We start from the raw sequence: 18502 nt of genomic DNA on the forward strand, positions 1-18502 counted from the left end.
CCTGAACTCCAAAGCAGTCTATTTCTGATATGGACAGCTATAGCAGCCACAAATTTTCACTGCATTTGGGGTTCCACCTTTTGTTTTGAAGATTTAGGCAAGAGATAAATGTTTCCTAGGAGCCTGAATAGTGTTGGTCATGGGAGAGGGTATTGATAGTTATGTGTCAAGTGTTCAGCATCTGTAGCAGGGGCACTCATTAGTTTTAAAATAAATTAATGTGTGTATTTGTGATCTGTAAGGTCCTTTAAAGCATGGGGTGCAGGACAGGGGACTCTCCTGCCCAGGTCTAAGTGCAGTAGTGCTTAGTGATGCTGGGAATTTAATGCCAAGCTCATTGGCCGGGTGATCTAGATGGCTGTATTTTTCTTAGAATTTCTTCAGCATCAAGAAAGATAGTGCTGGGGCTTCCCTGGTGGCGCAGTGGTTAAGAATCCGCCTGCCAATGCAGGGGACATGGGTTTGAGCTGTGGTCGGGGAAGATCCCACATGCTGCTGAACAACTAAGCCCGTGCGCCACAACTACTGAGCCCATGTGCCACAACTATTGAAGCCAGCGCACCTAGAGCCCGTGCTCCGCAACAAGAGAAGCCACCACGAGAAGTCTGCACACCGCAAGGGAGAGTAGCCCCCGCTCACCGCAACTAGAGAAAGCCCACACGCAGCAATGAAGACCCAACGCAGCCAAAAATAAATGAATAAATAAACCAAAAGACAATGCTAGACTAATGGCTTAGACAATTGTAGCAAATTTCTAAGTCTGCCTTTCCCCAAAACTAGTGTAAATGATAGCATTATGAAGACTTTTTAAAGAAAGGAAAAAGCAGACATATACCAAAAGGAGGGTAATACTGTGAACCACGTTTCCATTGCCTAGCTCCTAGAATGACCAACTCATGGTCAGTCTTGTTTCAATTTTACCCCTACCCATTCCTCCTCCCTCAATGACTCATTTTAAAGCAAATCCTAGATGTCGTATTATTACAGCCTATATATTCCTAAAAAGATATTCTTAAAAAGATATAATCACAATACCATTATCCAATGATTCCTATTAAACAAACACTTTATAGCTTCTTCCATGTGAAAGGCACTGTCTGGTTTTTACTTTTGAGGATGGAAGTAATCTGCCATGAAGAAAACGGTGGTATAGTGTTCACCGTGTTTGAAGTCACAAGACCCGAGGAGGTGTAATGTGCATGGACAGTTAAAGCTATACTAAATCTATTTGTCGGACTTGGCTTCAAGAACTGCATATTTTAGACCTAATTGATCTGGTTTAATTTTTGCCCCTTAACCTCTGGAAAGTAAGGCGTGGGAAAGGGATTTAGTGTCTCTGTTATGCCGAGGCGTGTTTGAACTTGTTTCTTTTTCCAAAATGTACAAGTTGCTAGGTGAACCATGGATTTATATGAACAAGTCCTGCAAGAGACTTAACAACAACAAAAAAAGGCAAAACTGGCTGAGTTAGGGAAATTCGCTGGTTTCGGGTCACGTTCCTGCTGTCGGCAGTCCCTGCTGGTTTGCTCCGGGCGTGCTAGAGGTCAGAGGCCTCGGCCGAGGACTTGGTGCCTGGGTCTCGCGCAGCTCCCAGGGCTCTCAGGCGACAGGGCGTTTCCTCCTTTTCCGGCCTCGGAAAGTTTTGTTTTGGTTCTTAATTCCCTATCAAGGAAAGGCACCCTGTTGACCATTTCTCAGCGTCTCCTCCTGTTGGCTAGAGGCCAAGTTTCCCCCATTCCAGCTTGCACCGACTTGGGAACCTTCGAGATACTCGAAAGCTCAGGAAGCGAGTCTTGCGAGGAGGAAGAAAGAGGGCAGCCTGGCTGTGGGTTCCACTGTTCCTGGCCGGCCCCTCTCTTCGCTCCGTCCCTGAGCCAGTACCCATCGCACCGCGAAGGGTGCGCACAGTCTCCCGGGTGACTGCTCCGGTGCCGGATTCTCCACCATTCCCAAGAAAATACTCTTTCTCAGACGTGCCCGCGCTGGGGCGGGAGGGAGCGGACTAAGACCGGGCAATGGGGCTCAGGGCGCATGCGCAACCCAGCCCAGGCGTTTGAGTGTTCGTTGTGCAGCGGCGGCCGCTAGGTGGCGCATGCGTCCTGGAGGGTGAGGGTCGGCCTCCGGGAAGAAGGCGGCGGCGATAGCGGCGGCGGCGGTAGCCGCGGCGGCGAAAGGCGGGGGCGCCGTTGGGGCCGGGCCAGTGTTTACGGAGCGGCGGGAGGGCGCGGACGCGGAACCTAGCGCGGCGGCGGCACGATGGTCATGGCGCATTTCGTTGAGAATTTTTGGGTAAGAGAAGGATGTTGGACATTGTGTGGGTTTCGGAGTCCGAGGGTTTTTGCGCCTGACCTCGGCCTGCGTGCGCTTCGGGCGGCGGCGGCGGCTCCGCGGGCAGGGCCGGCGTTCTCCGACCGCCGCCTGCTGTGTCCCGCCTGGGTAAAACCCGTCGGGCGACTCGCTGGCTTGCCGCCCTTGCGGGGGGCGGGGGCTGTCAGCGCGGCCCCTCAGCCCGCGGTGGGGACGCCGAGGGGCCGCCCGCCGCCCGCGCTGGGACAAAGCGCCGGATGGGGCGGGAGACGGCACCCGGCCCCGCCGGAGACTCCGGGCGCCGGGCGCGCTTCGCGGCTCGGGCGCGGACGACGGGCCCGCGGCGCGGCCGCCCCCAGCTGCGCGCTGCCGGCGAGTGCGGGCTGGAGCCGGGCGGAGGGGCTCCCCTCATTCCCGCCCCGCAGGCCCCCATCTTAGCCCTTTGGCCCCCCACCATTTCCCCACGAATTCCCAGGCGGGCTTGGGCTGGATCAGCACTTCCTCTCGGCCTCGCAGCTCGGCTCGTTGGTCTGCGCCCAGGACTTTGCCTCTGGGCCTGTTCACAAAGCGTATAAAAGTTGAATTTAATGGAACTGGATTCCTTGGGCTTAAATGCGCCGATACGTCTCCCTGTTCCCCGTGCTCATTCTTCCTCATTCTTTCCACACCCTCCTTTTAACTCAGTATTAGCGTTAGGTGGTTCTCTGAGAATGAGTTCCCAGTCTCCCTGTGGAGTGTTTTTCTGCAGTTATTGTTTGCTGTAATGGGAAGCACAGTTCAGCCATGTACAGGAAAGTAATAATGTGTACTCAGGTATCTCAGGAATCCCATTTTATGGCTTGACAGTTGCGAGTGCCACAATTCCATTTTAGTTAAGACGTAGAAATATTTAAAGTGGTACTCTTTCTGTGAATAAGGTATGTCTTAAGTTCTTAATTTCTGAGTGTTTCCAGCATGGTCTTGCTTAGTAATGAAATCAGTTCATAGTTACTTGTTTTGAATGTTCCTTGTTTTCCGCAATCGACATAAATACTAGACGTTAGGGTGTTTTTTTTCTTTTTTCTTTTTTTAACAGATTTATTGAGGTACAATTCACCTGCCGTATAATACACCCATTTAAGTTAACAAGTCAAGGATTTTTCGTTTGTTCATAGAATTGTGCAAATGTCACCACGCTTTTAGAACAATTTCGTCATCCCAGGAAGAATACCAGTGTTCATTAGCAGTCACTCTACATTTCCTTTTTGCCTCAGTCCTAGGCAACTAATCTATAGATTTCTGCCTATTTAGATTGGTCTGTTCTGGACATAATCATATAGATGGGTTCATACATGTGGTCCTTTGTGACTGGCTTCTTTCACTTAGCATGTTTCCAAGGTTCATCCAGGGTGTAGCATGCAGTACTTAATTCCATTTTATGGCCAAATAGTGTTCCATTGCATGGTGTGGGGGTGTGGGGGTGTCTCTCTATATCTATCTATCTATCTCACATTGTATTTATCCATACATCAGGGATAGACATTTGGTTGGTTGTGCTTTTTGGCTATTATGAATAATGCTGCTATGAACATTTATGTACAAGTTTATATGTAGATATATGTCTTAATTTCTTCTGGGAATGGAATCGCTGGGTCATATGTTAACTCTCTGTTGAACGTTTTGAGGAAGGGCCAAACATTTTCCAAAGTGGTTGCACTATTTTACAATCCCACTAGCAATGTCTGAGGTTTCCAGTTTTTCCGCGTGCTGGATAACACTTGTTATCTTTTTTATTGTAGCAGTTGGGTGTGAAGGAATATCTCATTGTGGTTTTGATTTACAATACATGATTTTGTAAGTATTTTCTCCCATTCTGTGGGTTGTCTTTTTCACTCTTTTGATGGTGTTCTTTGAAGTACAGAAGTTCTTAATTTTGATGAAGTCCAATTTGTTTAACTTTTCTGTTATCACATATGCTTTTGTTGTCATATCTAAGAAGTCTTTCCTAACCCAGGATCACAAAGGTTTACTTCTATGTTATTTCTATGGCTTTTATATGTAGTTTTAGTTCTCACATTTAGGCTTATGATCCATTAGAAGTTAATTTTTGTGTACGGTGCTGGAAGAGGTACAGCTTCATTTTTTGCATGTGGGTCTAGTTGTCCCAGCACTGTTTGTTGAAAAGACTCTTTTTCCATTGGATAGTCTTGGCACTCTTTTCAAAAATCAGTTGACAATAGAATTATGAGTTTATTTCTGGATTTTCATTGGTATCCCATCATCTATCCTTATGCTAATACCACACTGTTTCAATTACTGTAGCTTTGTAGTAAGTTTGGAATGGGGAAGTGCAAGTGCTCCAACTTTGTTCTTCATTTTTTTTTTTTGCGGTATGCGGGCCTCTCACTGTTGTGGCTCTCCCATTGCGGAGCACAGGCTCCGGACGCGCAGGCTCAGCGGCCATGGCTCACGGGCTTAGTTGCTACGCGGCATGTGGGATCTTCCCAGACCAGGGCACGAACCCGTGTCTCCTGCATCGGCAGGCGAATTCTCAACCACTGTGCCACGAGGGAAGCCCTCTTCTTCTTTTTCAAGATTATTTTGGCTCTCCTGGGTCCCTTGACTTTCCATATGAATTTTAGATTTAGCCTATTGATTTTAGACTTAAGGTTTTACAATGGCAATTTGTAAAACTTCTATAAGGATTACTTAAAATTTGATGTTGTTAGAATGTTTTGTATTTTTAAAAAATTAATTAGTTTATGGCTGCGTTGGGTCTTAGTTGCTGCACGTGGGCTTTCTCTAGTTGTGGTGAGTGGGGGCTACTCTTTGTTGCAGTGCGCAGGCTCTAGGTTTCAGTAGTTGTGGCATGTGGGCTCCGTAGTTGTGGCTCACAGGCTCTAGAGCTCAGGCTCAGTAGTTGTGGCACACGGGCTTAGTTGCTCCGCGGCACGTGAGATCTTCCAGGACCAGGGCTTGAACCCATGTTGCCTGCATTGGCAGGTGGATTCTTAACCACTGCACCACCAGGGAAGTCCTGTTTTGTATTTTTGGATGCATGAATGTGTTTTTGAAGTTTGCTAACTTAATTCAAAATTGCACATTAACATTTTAAGGTTATCTTTTGTGTTCATTGAGTTTTGAACATAGCCTTTTTTGATGTTTTGGCTATTTATGAATAATGCTTTATGAACATTTTTTGCAGGTTTTTGTGTGCCCCTTGTTTTCCCTCTTAGTAGAGGCATGGAAATAAATTTGGTTATCTGAAATCTAGAGAGAATCCCAAGTCTAGTTTGTGTTTTAGTGTTTGCGTTTACTTCTAATATTGAGTACAAATAGTTAAAATAGACTGCATTTTATTTTACTTCTTGGTTGGGGGTGAAAGCTCTAAATTGGATCTTAAAAAGCTCCAAAGGAGGGCTAAATGAATTAGGAAACCCTGGGAACTAAATAACTTCTCAGAATTTGTTAGCTATCTATTTAAGACAACTTAAAAATTTACCTATTTCTGAATCATTTATTAAAAATTTCTTAAAATAGAGAATTTGTAATATTAATTTCACTTTTCTCCCCTGATGTTTAAAGTGGCACTGTCAAAACAAAATAAAACTTGTCAAAGTGAGGTAATGGGAACCTTTAAAGTTTTAGGTTTCTAACCAAACAAGCTGTTAATTGTTTTTTTCCCTACATATAAAAAGACAGATCTTTTTTGTTGTGGCATTTTGTTAGAGGAAAATTTGAATCATTCAAACTCTCTTCAAGTTCTTTTGAAAGCACATCCTGCCTGTTTCTTTATAGTTTTTCTTAAATTAAAACTATATGAAAAAAAAAAGAAAAAAAAAAAAAAAACTATATGCTACATTACAAATTTCTTTACTTAATACTATACTTTGAAGAAAAAAAATTTCCCATACTTCCTACACAGCTGGTGTTTTGTTGCTGATAAGTCAGTTTTTGCCACAAAGTATAGTGTCACAAAGATAATCAAGTTGAAAATGTTTTTCTTTCTATTAAAATTGGACAGCAAAAATAATGTTGATAACAGAAATCCACACTGTTACCTTTAATATATAAAAACAGTCCTTCAAAAGATTATTTAACTTCAAAAAGGTATTGACAAATATTGCACTGAAGAAGTTTCTCCATCTGCTGCTTCTTTCTCAAAGATATTCTTTAGCATACATCACATCGTAATGAAGTGACATTTTTAGTTAGGTGACTTTTTCCAAAGATCTCCATTCAGCACATCAAGGATGAATGAATAGAGGCTTCCCAGCTGGCGCAGTGTTTGAGAGTCCGCCTGCCATGCAGGGGACACGGGTTCATGCCCCGGTCCGGGAAGATCCCAGATGCCGCGGAGAGGCTAGGCCCGTGAGCCATGGCCACTGAGCCTGTGCTCCGCAGCGGGAGAGGCCACAACAGTGAGAGGCCCGCGCGTACCACAAAAAAAAAAAAAAAAAAAAATTAAAAAAAAAAAAATGAATGAATGAATAACAATTTTCTTCGGTATTTTTGTTATGAAGTTTTTCCTTTTTTTCTTAAAAAAATTTTTTTTCTGATTAACTGGTACACAAGTCTCATACCATTTATCTATTGATTTCATTGGTATTGTCATGCTTAACCCCCCCCCCGCCCCCCGTATGCGGGCCTCTCCCTGTTGTGGCCTCTCCCGCTGCAGAGCACAGGCTCTGGACGCGCAGGCTCAGCAGCCATGGCTCACGGGCCTAGCCGCTCCGTGTCATGTGGGATCTTCCCGGACCGGGGCATGAACCCGTGTCGCCTGCATTGGCAGGCGGACTGTCAACCACTGCGCCACCAGGGAAGCCCGATGCTTTACTTTTAAATACATTCAGAGCACTAGGTTATACAGATCTCTCTTGGTATCCTTGGGAGATTGGTTCCAGGACCAATACCAAAATCTACATGATGCCCAAGTCCCTTATATAAGAGGCATAATACTGTATATCCAAAATTTGATCTGTCATTACATGGATAAACTGGGAGGATTAAAATGTTTTTAAAAATCTGGAGTTGCTATTAATAGGAGTTTGGAATGCAAAACGTTGTTATATTTTTGCATGGTTATTTAGTCGAAATTTAGTATCCTACATGAGAGACTAACACCCCCCCCCACATATTCTTTGGGGTTATTTATCCATATGAAAAATTAAAAATATACATCTTTTAAAAATTAGTTGAGGCGACCATAGAAACCCAGAATATAGACTTTTTATTACTTGAAATTTCCAAATATTGTAGTTTGGGGTACCTGCTTAGGATCTGATCCCATCAGATGATATACTAAAATTTTTAAAGTGTGTAGGTTTGTATATTTACATATATACAGTAATTAACAAATTTGCAAAATTTACATGGTTTAGTATTTAAAAGGTACAAAAGGGAATGTAGTATAAAATCTCCCTTTTATCCACCCACCAAGATCTCTCAAAAGGTAAGCTCTGTTACCAATTTCTTATGTAGCTTTCCAGAAATAACCTCTGTATATACAAGCAAATAACATACATGTTAAAATGTGTTATTGTATAACTGTTAGCCAGTTAGCCATGCCCAAACTATTTTCAACTGCAACAAGCTATGAAAATTCAAACTACAGATTCATCTAACTTGGTTCAAATAGACTTGACAGGTAGATATTATAAAACTATAGTATTTTATTTAATTTACTTTTATTATTTTAAATTTTTATTTTTGGCTGCGTTGGGTCTTTGTTGCTGCGCGCAGGCTTTCTCTAGTTGTGGCGAGCGGGGGCTACTCTTCGTTGCAGTGCGCAGGCTTCTCATTGCAGTGGCTTCTCTTGTTGTGGAGCACAGGCTCCAGGCACGTGGGCTTCAGTAGTTGTGGCTCGCAGGCTCTAGAGCACAGGCTCAGTAGTTGTGGCACACGGGCTTAGTTCCTCTGCGGCATATGGGATATTCCCAGACCAGGGTTCGAACCTGTGTCCCCTGCATTGACAGGTGGATTGTTAACCACTGCGCCACCAGGGAAGCCCAAAATTATAGTATTTTAGATGGAACTAAATATTATTGTCAGGCTGTTAGGTTTTTTTTGGGGGGGCGGTGGAAGGGTGCTTTTGTTTTTGCCTTAATTATTGAAATTGAGAAATTGATGCTGATTTAGTGTGCATAAATTTAATTTAGGGGAAGGATTTTAGAGGACTGATATGGAGTGATAAAAATTTGCTGTCTGGGTTCTTTTCCAGCCCAACAGACTAAATCCTAAAGGTTCTAATCCTTTCAGAACTACTTAAATTATTTTGGCAAACGCATGGGAGAAGAGTATGCTTTGTGTCATCCTGCACTTTTGATTACCATAAGCCCTTTGGAAATACATATTTTATACACACACGCATATTCTGGAAGTAATTTTTTGAGTCAAGGGATATCTCCTGAGATTATCCACATCTTGATTTTATAATTCTCGAACAATTAACAGAAGCACCCTAAGAAGTCTGTATACAAATATAATGGCATGGAGACATACAGAAAAAGGAATAAAGGCTTGGCTTTCAGTTTATCTAGTGTGGAAAAATGAAAAGATATTTGAATTGGAAGAATTTTAGTAGGAATCTGGTCCAGAGAGATAAGCAAAAATTGGTCAGATGTGAGGGAAAACAAAAGCAAAACAGTAATGGAGACCTGTAATTACAGTTGACCCTTGAACAATGTGAGGGTTAGGGGTGCTGACCCCTGTGCAGTTGAAGATCAGAGTATAACTTACAGTTATTATAGTTGGCCCATCCTATCCATGGTTCCCCCATAACCGCGATTCCACATCCATGGATTTAAGTAGTACTGTAGTATTTACTGTTGAAAAAAATCCACGTGTAAGTGGACCTGCGCAGTTCAAACCTATGTTGCTCAAGGGTCAGCTGTCTATCTATTGGTAAAGAGGCTAGAGAGTGTTACTGGAATGGCCAGAGGCAGAGAGGATTAAATTGGGAAGTGATTAGTGAACTGTGTGATGAAGTTGAGGTACACAATTCCCTCATTTCCATCATGCACATGCTCCTTAGTGGAATTGCAGGAGTAAAATTATGGAAGATATGACAAGCATGTTTGCTTGACTTTAGGGAAAAGATAGGAAAGTATAATGTAAGTAAAGCAAATTGGTGGTGCTGGGGCCTTAAATAACAAGTGTTAGTTTTTAGTTGGTTGAAATAACAGCCAGTGAAGATGTTTTTCTTTTTTCTTTTTAACTTACTATGTGATAGTTAAAACACATAAGAAAATAAAAATTACCTAAAGTCTTTTACTCTGTCCTCTAAGATTTTCTTTGGAAATATAAAATTCAAAACAGGTTCTACTATACATTTCTGTACCTTGGTAATTTCAAATGATATTAACATCAAAGCATTTTTCTCATGTGATTAAGTATTGTTTGAAAATATTTTCAGTATAGGTTTCATGGAATGGATAAGATGTAATTTTTTTATAGCATTCCCCTTTTGGACATTTAGGTTACTTGCAGTTTTTGTTTTTTTCCATTTATGAATTATGACGACTGGAGATTTAAGTGTTAACATGAACAGAATGTCAGATTAAGAAGGTAGCCTTGTGTGTCTTTCCAAGCATAGATTGAAACGTTTTTGATAAAGCTGAAATTGTTTTATTTTATTTTCATTTTGAAAGTAATGAAAACTACATTTATTTACAGAATATTACAGAAAATTTGCAAGGTAAAAAAATAAAAAATTAGCTCAAAACTATTTGCTTCTGCTATTTTTGTTGTGTCTATATGGTATCTTTTTAGATGGCTTGAAGGGTTTAACTAATTGGAAGAGCTGAGTTGTAATTTAAAATTACGGAGGAGTATTTGAGGGGTGAGAAAATGATTTTTTTTAAGTAATAAGATTTGTTTCCTTCACTCAGTTGACAGATGTGTTTGAGTAACTTTTGTTCTGACTGCTGAGCAATGTTCATTCTATGTTTTAATCACTGTTTTCTGCTTTAGCAATATCTTGCCAAGAGCTCTGAAGAATAGTTTGAGTGATCTTGTGTGAAAATTTTAATACATAAATAGAACATTGATTAGAAGAGATTATAACTTGTGGTTGAATGTCCTGTTTGCCTGTAGAAAAACTGTGTGCGTGTATTTTATTCTTTTCTTCCTAGCAGTTTTCAAGGCAGAAATAGACCTAGAGGGCTGTCATTGCATACTTGTTGAATTCCTATCAAAAATGTCTAGAAGATTCTTCACTAGAGGGGCCATTCTTCAAAGCAAAAAAAATCTCCAGAATTAGTTAAATGTTTCATTATGTTTTTCAGAGAAGGCAGGATAAAGTGAGATTACATTAAACACACATTAATAGTATATTTTACAGTGACTTGTCCAAGGTTACCTAATAAATGTCAGTAAGAGCTAGAGTAAAAGGAAAATATAGAGAGGTAGGAAATGATGATATTTATTTATTTATTTTTGAGGCAGTTTAGAGCTGAGAGGAAGCTTAGGCATGTTATTGCTGTTCACATGATAGTACCTCCTGACCCTTCTTTTCTCCTTCCAAAATATTTTTTTTTGATTAAAAAGGAAACGAGGTAAAATCAACATTTTAATGAATAGCCTGATTATACAGTGTACACACTTAATCTTTTGCCTATTTTTCTAGTTCTCGGACTTATCAAAAGTGAAGAATATCCATGTTTTTAATTTTAGTGTTGGATTTACTGTTGCCCTTAAAAGTTCTTTGAAGGAGAAGTTTCAAAGCCTTAGTTAAAATCTATGGGATTTATAGTTTTGTGCTTTTACATATTACTTTCCGTGGTTCTCTAAAACCCAGATATGTTAACGGTTCCATTTTCATTAAAATAGGAATTTCATAGCATTGTTAATAGAGGAGTGCATTTTTTTCTTCTAATGGAAATATTTTGTATTTTGATTGTATATTATGTCTATTAAAAATTTTTTAAGTGTAAAGTTATAAGATCAACCAGAAAAAGATGTTTTGAGTTACCAAAATAGATTTGATGACTTAAACTTTTTAACTTGAAATTTCAAGGATATCTCACTTGTAGACTCTATATTCGACCAGAAAAAAATCTGTACATTATTAGTGACTTGGTGACCTTATAACTCAGTTATCTTTTCAGCTAAATTTCACTTTAATTGATAACTTAGATGCAAAACAATATGCATAACATGATCTCATTTTCATATTAAGCAGTAACATATTTCTATATGTATGCAAAAAGGAATCTGGACTGATATACATCAAACGGTTAATTGCAGTCATCTTACTTCAATTAGAGTATTTAGGGGACACAATAGGTACTAAGTTTGTGTTCTCTTAAAGGACCTGTATGATTTCTGGATTTCCATCTTTAAAGGATGATAAAACTTTTTTTCCACTTCATATTAGGAATTATTAAACAGATTTTTACACCTGTTTATATTGGATTATAACAAGATTTTATTTAGCTCAAGTCACATTCGGGAAACTTTCTGTGGAAATGCTACCTCTTTGCAAAGTGCATTGAGATTGGCAGAGAAAAGATCCTGTCTTGGTGTAAACCTTCATTGTAATTGTCCTCCTTGGGTCAGCAATGGTGTTAGTAGCTGTTTTTGTCAGTTAATACTGAAAATTTCCCTGCTAGAATTTATTGATTAAAAAGGATAAAATATTATTTATTTAACTTTTTTGACAACTTTATTGAAATATATTTTGTGAACCATACAGTTCATCATTTAAAGTGTATAGTTTAGTGGTTTTGGTAATGTTCACAGATGCGTGCAAACGATCATCACAGTCTTAAATTACCTCAAAAATTTTCATTACCTCAAAAAGAAATCCCGTACCTTTTATCACCCCATGTCTCACCTTCACCCCACCTCAAGCAATACACTAATCTATTTTCTGTTTCTATAGATTTCTCTATTCTGGACTTGAATAGGAGGGGAATCATATAGTATGTGGTCTTTTGTGACCGGCTTCTTTCTCTTAGTATAATGTTTTCAAGGTTCATCAATATTATAGCATGTATCAATATTTCATTTTTTTCTTTTTTATAAAATTATTTATTTTATTTTTGGCTGCGTTGGGTCTTCATTGCTGCACGCGGTGAGCAGGGGCTACTCTTCGTTGTGTTGCTCTGGCTTCTCATTGTGGTGGCTTCTCTTGTTGCAGAGCACGGGCTCTAGGCGCGCGGGCTTCAGTAGTTGTGGCACGCGGGCTCTAGAGCGCAGGCTCAGTAGTTGTGGCGCCCGGGCTTAGTTGCTCCGCGGCACGCGGGCTCTAGAGCGCAGGCTCAGTAGTTGTGGCGCACGGGCTTAGTTGCTCCGCGGCGTGTGAGATCTTCCTGGACCAGGCTCAAACCCGAATGTTTCATTTCTTTTAAGGCTGAATAAATTCCAGTGCATGGGTATATCACATTGCTTATCCATTTGTTAGCTGATGGACATTTGGGTTGTTTTCACCTTTATTATGAATAATGCTGCTATAAACATTAGTGTACTGATTTTTTTGTGGACATACATAATTTCTTACATGTTGATTAAACTAATGAATAAGCTAGCTGAAAATAAGCTCATCACTGATGAGTAGTAAATACCTACTCTTAAAAATCTAGCTATTCAGGTTTGGATTTCTTTTTGGTGTTCTAAAATAAATTGCAGTGATGGTGGCAGAAGTCTGTAAATATACTAACATCTTTTGCATTGTACACTTTAAATGGCCAAATTGTATGGTGTGTGAATTAGATCTCAATAAAATTGATATTAAAAATAAAAATTTGATCAGAAGAAGAAAAAATATTGGCCGTTGATAATCAAGATTTTATATCAACAATTGTAGTGTACTTGGGAGAAAATTGCATCTTACAACTTCTTGTCAGTATAGCCTTTAGCTCTGTTGCTCCTGTATTAAAGACTTGACCTATTTATTATTTTTTTATTAGAAAGTTAACCTATGCTCATTATTCCCTTTTCCAGAAATAATTTGTTGTTAATAGTTTGCTGTATATGTCTTCAGATTCTGTTTGTATGCATATATGCAACCTGTTATTTTTTCAATGGAAATGAAGTTTTTGGTTTTTTTTTTTTTTTTTTTTTTTTTTTTTTTGGTGGTACGCGGGCCTCTCACTGCTGTGGCCTCTCCCTTTGCGGAGCACTGGCTCCGGACGCGCAGGCTCAGCGGCCATGGCTCACGGGCTCAGCGGCCATGGCTCACGGGCCCAGCCGCTCCACGGCATGTGGGATCTTCCCAGACCGGGGCACGAACCTGTGTCCCCTGCATCGGCAGGCGGATTCTCAACCACTGCGCCACCAGGGAAGCCCCGGAAATGAAGTTTTATGTATACTGTTTCATACCATGCTTTAAAACAAAATTTATTGAAGCACATTTTACATGTCATAAAATCTTCCCAATTTATTCGTTGATTTTTAGTAACTTTACTGAGTGGTGCAGCCATCATTAATTTTAGAACATGATCATCTTCCCAATAATTAGATCCCTCATGCCCATTGACAGTTAATGCTCTTTTCTACCCTCAGCTCTAGGTGGCCACTAATCTACTTTCTTTCTGTATAGATTTGCCTGTTCGGAACATTTCGTATAAATGGAATCATACAATATACGGTCTCTTGTGTCTGGCTTCTTTCAGTAGTAAAGTTTTTATGAGGTTAATCCATAAAGTCATATGTGTCAGTGTGTTTTCCTGTTTATTGCTGATTGTGTTCCATTGTGTGGATCTACCTCATTTTGTTTCTCCATTCATCAGTTTGGGACATTTAGGTTGCTCTCAACATTAGATTATTTTTGGCTTTTAGGAATAATTACAACTTGCTTTTTTTCTCACTGACATGTATATCTGGGCAGATTTAAGAAATTAATACTTAAAAATGTACTGCAATTTTTTTTTTACTGCAATTAAAAAACACTACATGTATTTCATTGTAGGATATACTGTCATTTGTTTAACCAGTAATGTTAATGGATGTTTTTGAGTTCTGTTTTTTTCACAATTATAAACAGTACTGCAGTGAATATTTTTCCACATTTATCTTTGTATGTGTGTTTTTGTGGTATAGATTTCTAAAAGTGGAATTGCTGGATTAAAGGGTGTGCACATTTACAGTTTTAGTAAAATATTGAAGACCAGAAAACATCTTTAGCTGTAATTCTTTTTGATAATAAAACTGTGTTGTCAACTTACTTGTACATTTGTGTATTTTAGTTAGCCAAGAAAAAGCAGGTTCTACTTGCTTGAGTTAACAGAATATGTTAAGAAAAAAAAAATTTTGTGTCAAAAATGATAAACTTGTGGTTACCAAAGGGGAAAGGTGTGTGTGTGGGGGGATAAATTAGGAGTCTGGGATTATCGTACACACACTACTATATATAAAATAGATAATCAACAGGGACCTACTGTATAGCCCAGAGAACTCTACTCAATATTCTGTAATAATCTATATGGGAAAAGAATCAGAAAAAGAATGGGTATAGGTATATGTATAACTGAACCACTTTTCTGTACACCTGAAACTAACACAACATTGTAAATCAACTATATCCCAATATAAAATAAAAATTAAATTAAAAAAAGAAAATGATAGGAACATATCCACTTCAAGGTCTAGGGTGATAAAATGGATATGTAATTAAAAACATTGATGGCTATTAAAAAATTAATAGAACCCACATGGGGGTACTTCTAGTTAAAAAAAACTGGGTAATCTCAAATGGTGACAGAAATATGAGTTACAATTGCCAGTTTCAAGAGAGGTCTTCCCCATTTCCCCAGAATTTCCAGTTTTTTTTTTCAGGTGAAGACACTGAAGCCAAATAGGTCTAGACCTGAGCTCCAGTGCTCGTCTCCTACTGTATTTTTCCACATATGTATAGATATGTGTATATTTAATACATTGTCATCTCTTATCAAAAGCTGTAAAGTAAGTTTTTGACAAGGTGACAATAGGCCTGGGTTCTTGGTTGGTACTTGACTTTGAAGTTTTTTCTTTTTAAAGATACATGTATATTTGTGTGAGAGTGTGTGTGTGTGTGTGTGTGTGTGTGTGTGTGTGTGTGTGTGTGTGTGGAGAGAGAGAGAGCCATTTGAAGTATTACAATTTTTGTTTAGTTTGTGCCAGAGAAAAAGTTAATGATCAATAAATGTTTGTGTTAATAGATTTATGAAATTAAAAAAAAACAGATCCTAGAATCAGGCTCATTACATTTTTTAGAACTCAGTAAATGAATGAGTACCCAAATAGGAAGAAATGACACATGGATTTGTAATCATGCAGTGTGTTTATGTGTAGTTGTTAGTGCCTCTTGAAGCAGACATTTTCAGCTTCACATCCTCATTGGTATTTTTCCTTCTCTTTCCAAGTGAAGACCTGAGGGATGGAATAGCTAGTACTCTTTCCTAAGGTATATTATATTACTGTTACTTAATAATATTGTTATATTGAATGGTAAAGAAATTAATCTCATTTCCTCTATTGGTAATTTCAAGTAATATGCTATTTGCATATCTGAACTTCCCAAATAAAGAGCTTACTTTTTGAGAACTTCTTAATAAGAACCTAGATTTCTGAAGGTAATTTAACGTTTGTTTTATGGCCGTGGTTGCGTGGCTTGCAAGATCTTAGTTCACCAACCAGGGATCCAGCCTGGGCCCCTTGCAGTGGAAATGTGGAGTCCTAACCACTAGACTGCCAGGGAATTCCCCCCACCCCCCTTTTTTTTAAACCTTTTCTTGATTGATTAATGTTTACAGTACTGTAACAGTGAAACAAAATGCTCAGGACCTTATTACCCCAGTTACTAGATGATCTCCAAGTTTTCTTGTTTTCTTTAAAAAAGAGAGATGGTAAATATTATTTCTTCTAATAGTCTGTGTGCTTGTGTAAATAGACCTTCAGTACCAGCTGATTTCTGATTTTAATATGCATGATGAATATGCGTAATACACATTGGGAACTCAGGTAACCTGACTTGTTAGAAATATGTGCAAATGAAAACTGGTAGTTGTCAGGTGTGGCGAGCATTGCCCTCTGAGGAAGGCGCCATTAAGACCCTCATAAGCCTCAGGGCCCGATTGTACTCTCCTTGGTATGCATCCTGGACTTTATGGTATGAACGTAAAAAAGGAGATGGCCTTTGGCCAAATCGCTCCAGGGACCTGCTCAGTTACTGGGAGTCCCTGGTTGTTCCCTAAAGCTAGGAAAAGCAACCCTGGAGGGGAAATTGGTGCCTTTGAGGGAGAAGCCGAGAAGCCAATCAACCAGCTGATGCCGATAAGGCGTGACTAACTAAGCCGAAAAGCCAATCAACCAGTTGATGCCGATAAGGCGTGACTAAGCAAATTCCCTGCTTTAGGGGTATATATATGGCTATGCTTTGTTATTAAACTTGCCTTGCAACCATCAGTTGCTTGTGCCCTTCTGATCCCATACCTTGGTGCGTTCAGTTCCCTACCCCCTCTCGTCGATTGTTGCTGCACTTTGAGGACCCGCCTTGGCTGGCGGCAAGTGGCGCCCGAACAGGGACCGGACGAGAGGGACATCTGAATCTCGGTAGGTGAATCCCCGGAGTGAAGAGTGAAAGTGTGGCCACATAGTAAAGTTGATAGTAACTCGGGGCAATAGTCAGAAGTAAAAAAATATGGGACAAAAAGTATCCAAGAAGCGACCTGAGATCACTGATCAAGAGAAGGAGTTGTCCACCAGTGCTTTCCAGGCTTTCACAGCTGGAAATTATGATGACTGTCTGCAACATCTTGCCTGCCTACAAGATATAAACAAAGACGATTATAAAATAATTTTGAATACGGCAGTAGCTGAGTTTCAAAAGTAACCAGATAACAACAGATAGTTTAAGACAGACACTTAACCAATTGAAGAATCAGGTGCACTTGGCTGTTGAAGAAATGGATGGACTAGATGATCTTGAAAACAGTATGTTGTATTACAATCAAGCAGTCATCCTGTATCAAGTCCGACAGTATACAGAAGCCATATCCGTTGGTGAAAAACTTTATCAGTTCATAGAACCTTTTGAAGAAAAATTTGCCCAAGCAGTGTGTTTTTTGATCGTAGACCTGTATATATTAACCTACCAAGCTGAGAAAGCTTTACATCTTCTTGCTGTTCTAGAAAAAATGATTTCACAGGGCAACAATAAAAATGGAAAGAATGAGACTGGTAATTACAGCAACAAAGATGGGTCTAATCATAAAGCTGAAAGTGGAGCTCTAATAGAAGCTGCAAAGTCAAAGATACTATTTTTGTGTTGAAGTATATGTAGGAGGACAAGGGACTTTACTGGCCGGCCATAGTTTAAAGCTAGTTAAAGCTGTTACAAGTTTGAAGTTTCCCTCCTTTTTTCCTTCTGATTTTCCCCAATCTGATTTTGAATTCTCAAATCTGGTGCACCTTAAATTATAATGGTACCATTTTAATTTCTTCAGTTTCTGTTACTAAAAATAGTTTGGTTTTTTATAAGCATTGGGATTTTGGGAAGTTTGCATTGTCTTATTCTTATCAACCGGTTATTACTTGTGTTACACCCTCATATGCCTTGCTAATAGGAGATTTACAGATTGAGTTTATTTCTGGTTCCTTAGGATATAATATAACTTGTCAGAATTGTATTTTTAGTACTTTCATTCTGCCTGTGAAAGGAACTTTTTCTGTTATGATGTTAAAACAACCTTCGTATGTAATGCTGCCTGTAAATATTTCTGAACCATGGTATCATAGTACTAGCATGCAAGCTTGGCTAGAATTATCTGAAGCTTTAAAAAGACCTAAATGATTCATTGGAATATTAATATGTAGCATATTAGCCTTAGCCGCTTTAACAGCCATAGCCGCTACCGCCGGTTTAGCATTAAGTAAAACTGTACAACAAGCACATTGTTAATCAATTGTCTAAAAATACCAGTATTGCATTAGCATTACAAAGTCATATTGATACTCAACTAAAAACTGAGGTTGATGAGTTAAAAAATGCTCTCATAGGTTTAGGAGACCAAATTATGGCTTTAAAATTGAAAATGTGTTTGATTTGCCATGCTAAATATACTTGGATTTGTGTGACTCAACACGCTTATAATGAAACTGACTGGGATTGGAACAAAGTAAAAATGCACTTTTTAAGTGTATGGACTAATGGACACATTAGTTTGGACATACAAAAAAATTAATGCGGAAATACAAGCAATTCAAGAAGCTCATCTACAAGAAGACGGGCCCCAAC

The 18502-nt window shown here is 39.4% G+C and overlaps 1 protein-coding gene across 3 annotated transcripts in view; it reads left to right on the forward strand.

Annotated features, from left to right (window-relative positions):
* The first annotated feature begins 2104 nt into the window (after positions 1–2104).
* FCHO2 (FCH and mu domain containing endocytic adaptor 2) overlaps positions 2105–18502 on the forward strand; it is a 119338-nt gene continuing 102940 nt past the window's right edge. For all 3 annotated transcript variants that reach the window (XM_059061773.2, XM_067031139.1, XM_067031138.1), the window contains exon 1: positions 2105–2289. In XM_059061773.2, coding sequence (XP_058917756.1) covers positions 2257–2289 — 33 coding nt within the window. In that variant the 5' untranslated portion in view covers positions 2105–2256. The remainder of the gene's footprint in view (positions 2290–18502) is intronic.

The sequence above is a fragment of the Kogia breviceps genome, chromosome 4 (genome assembly GCF_026419965.1).
Source record: "Kogia breviceps isolate mKogBre1 chromosome 4, mKogBre1 haplotype 1, whole genome shotgun sequence".
NCBI lineage: Eukaryota > Metazoa > Chordata > Mammalia > Artiodactyla > Physeteridae > Kogia > Kogia breviceps.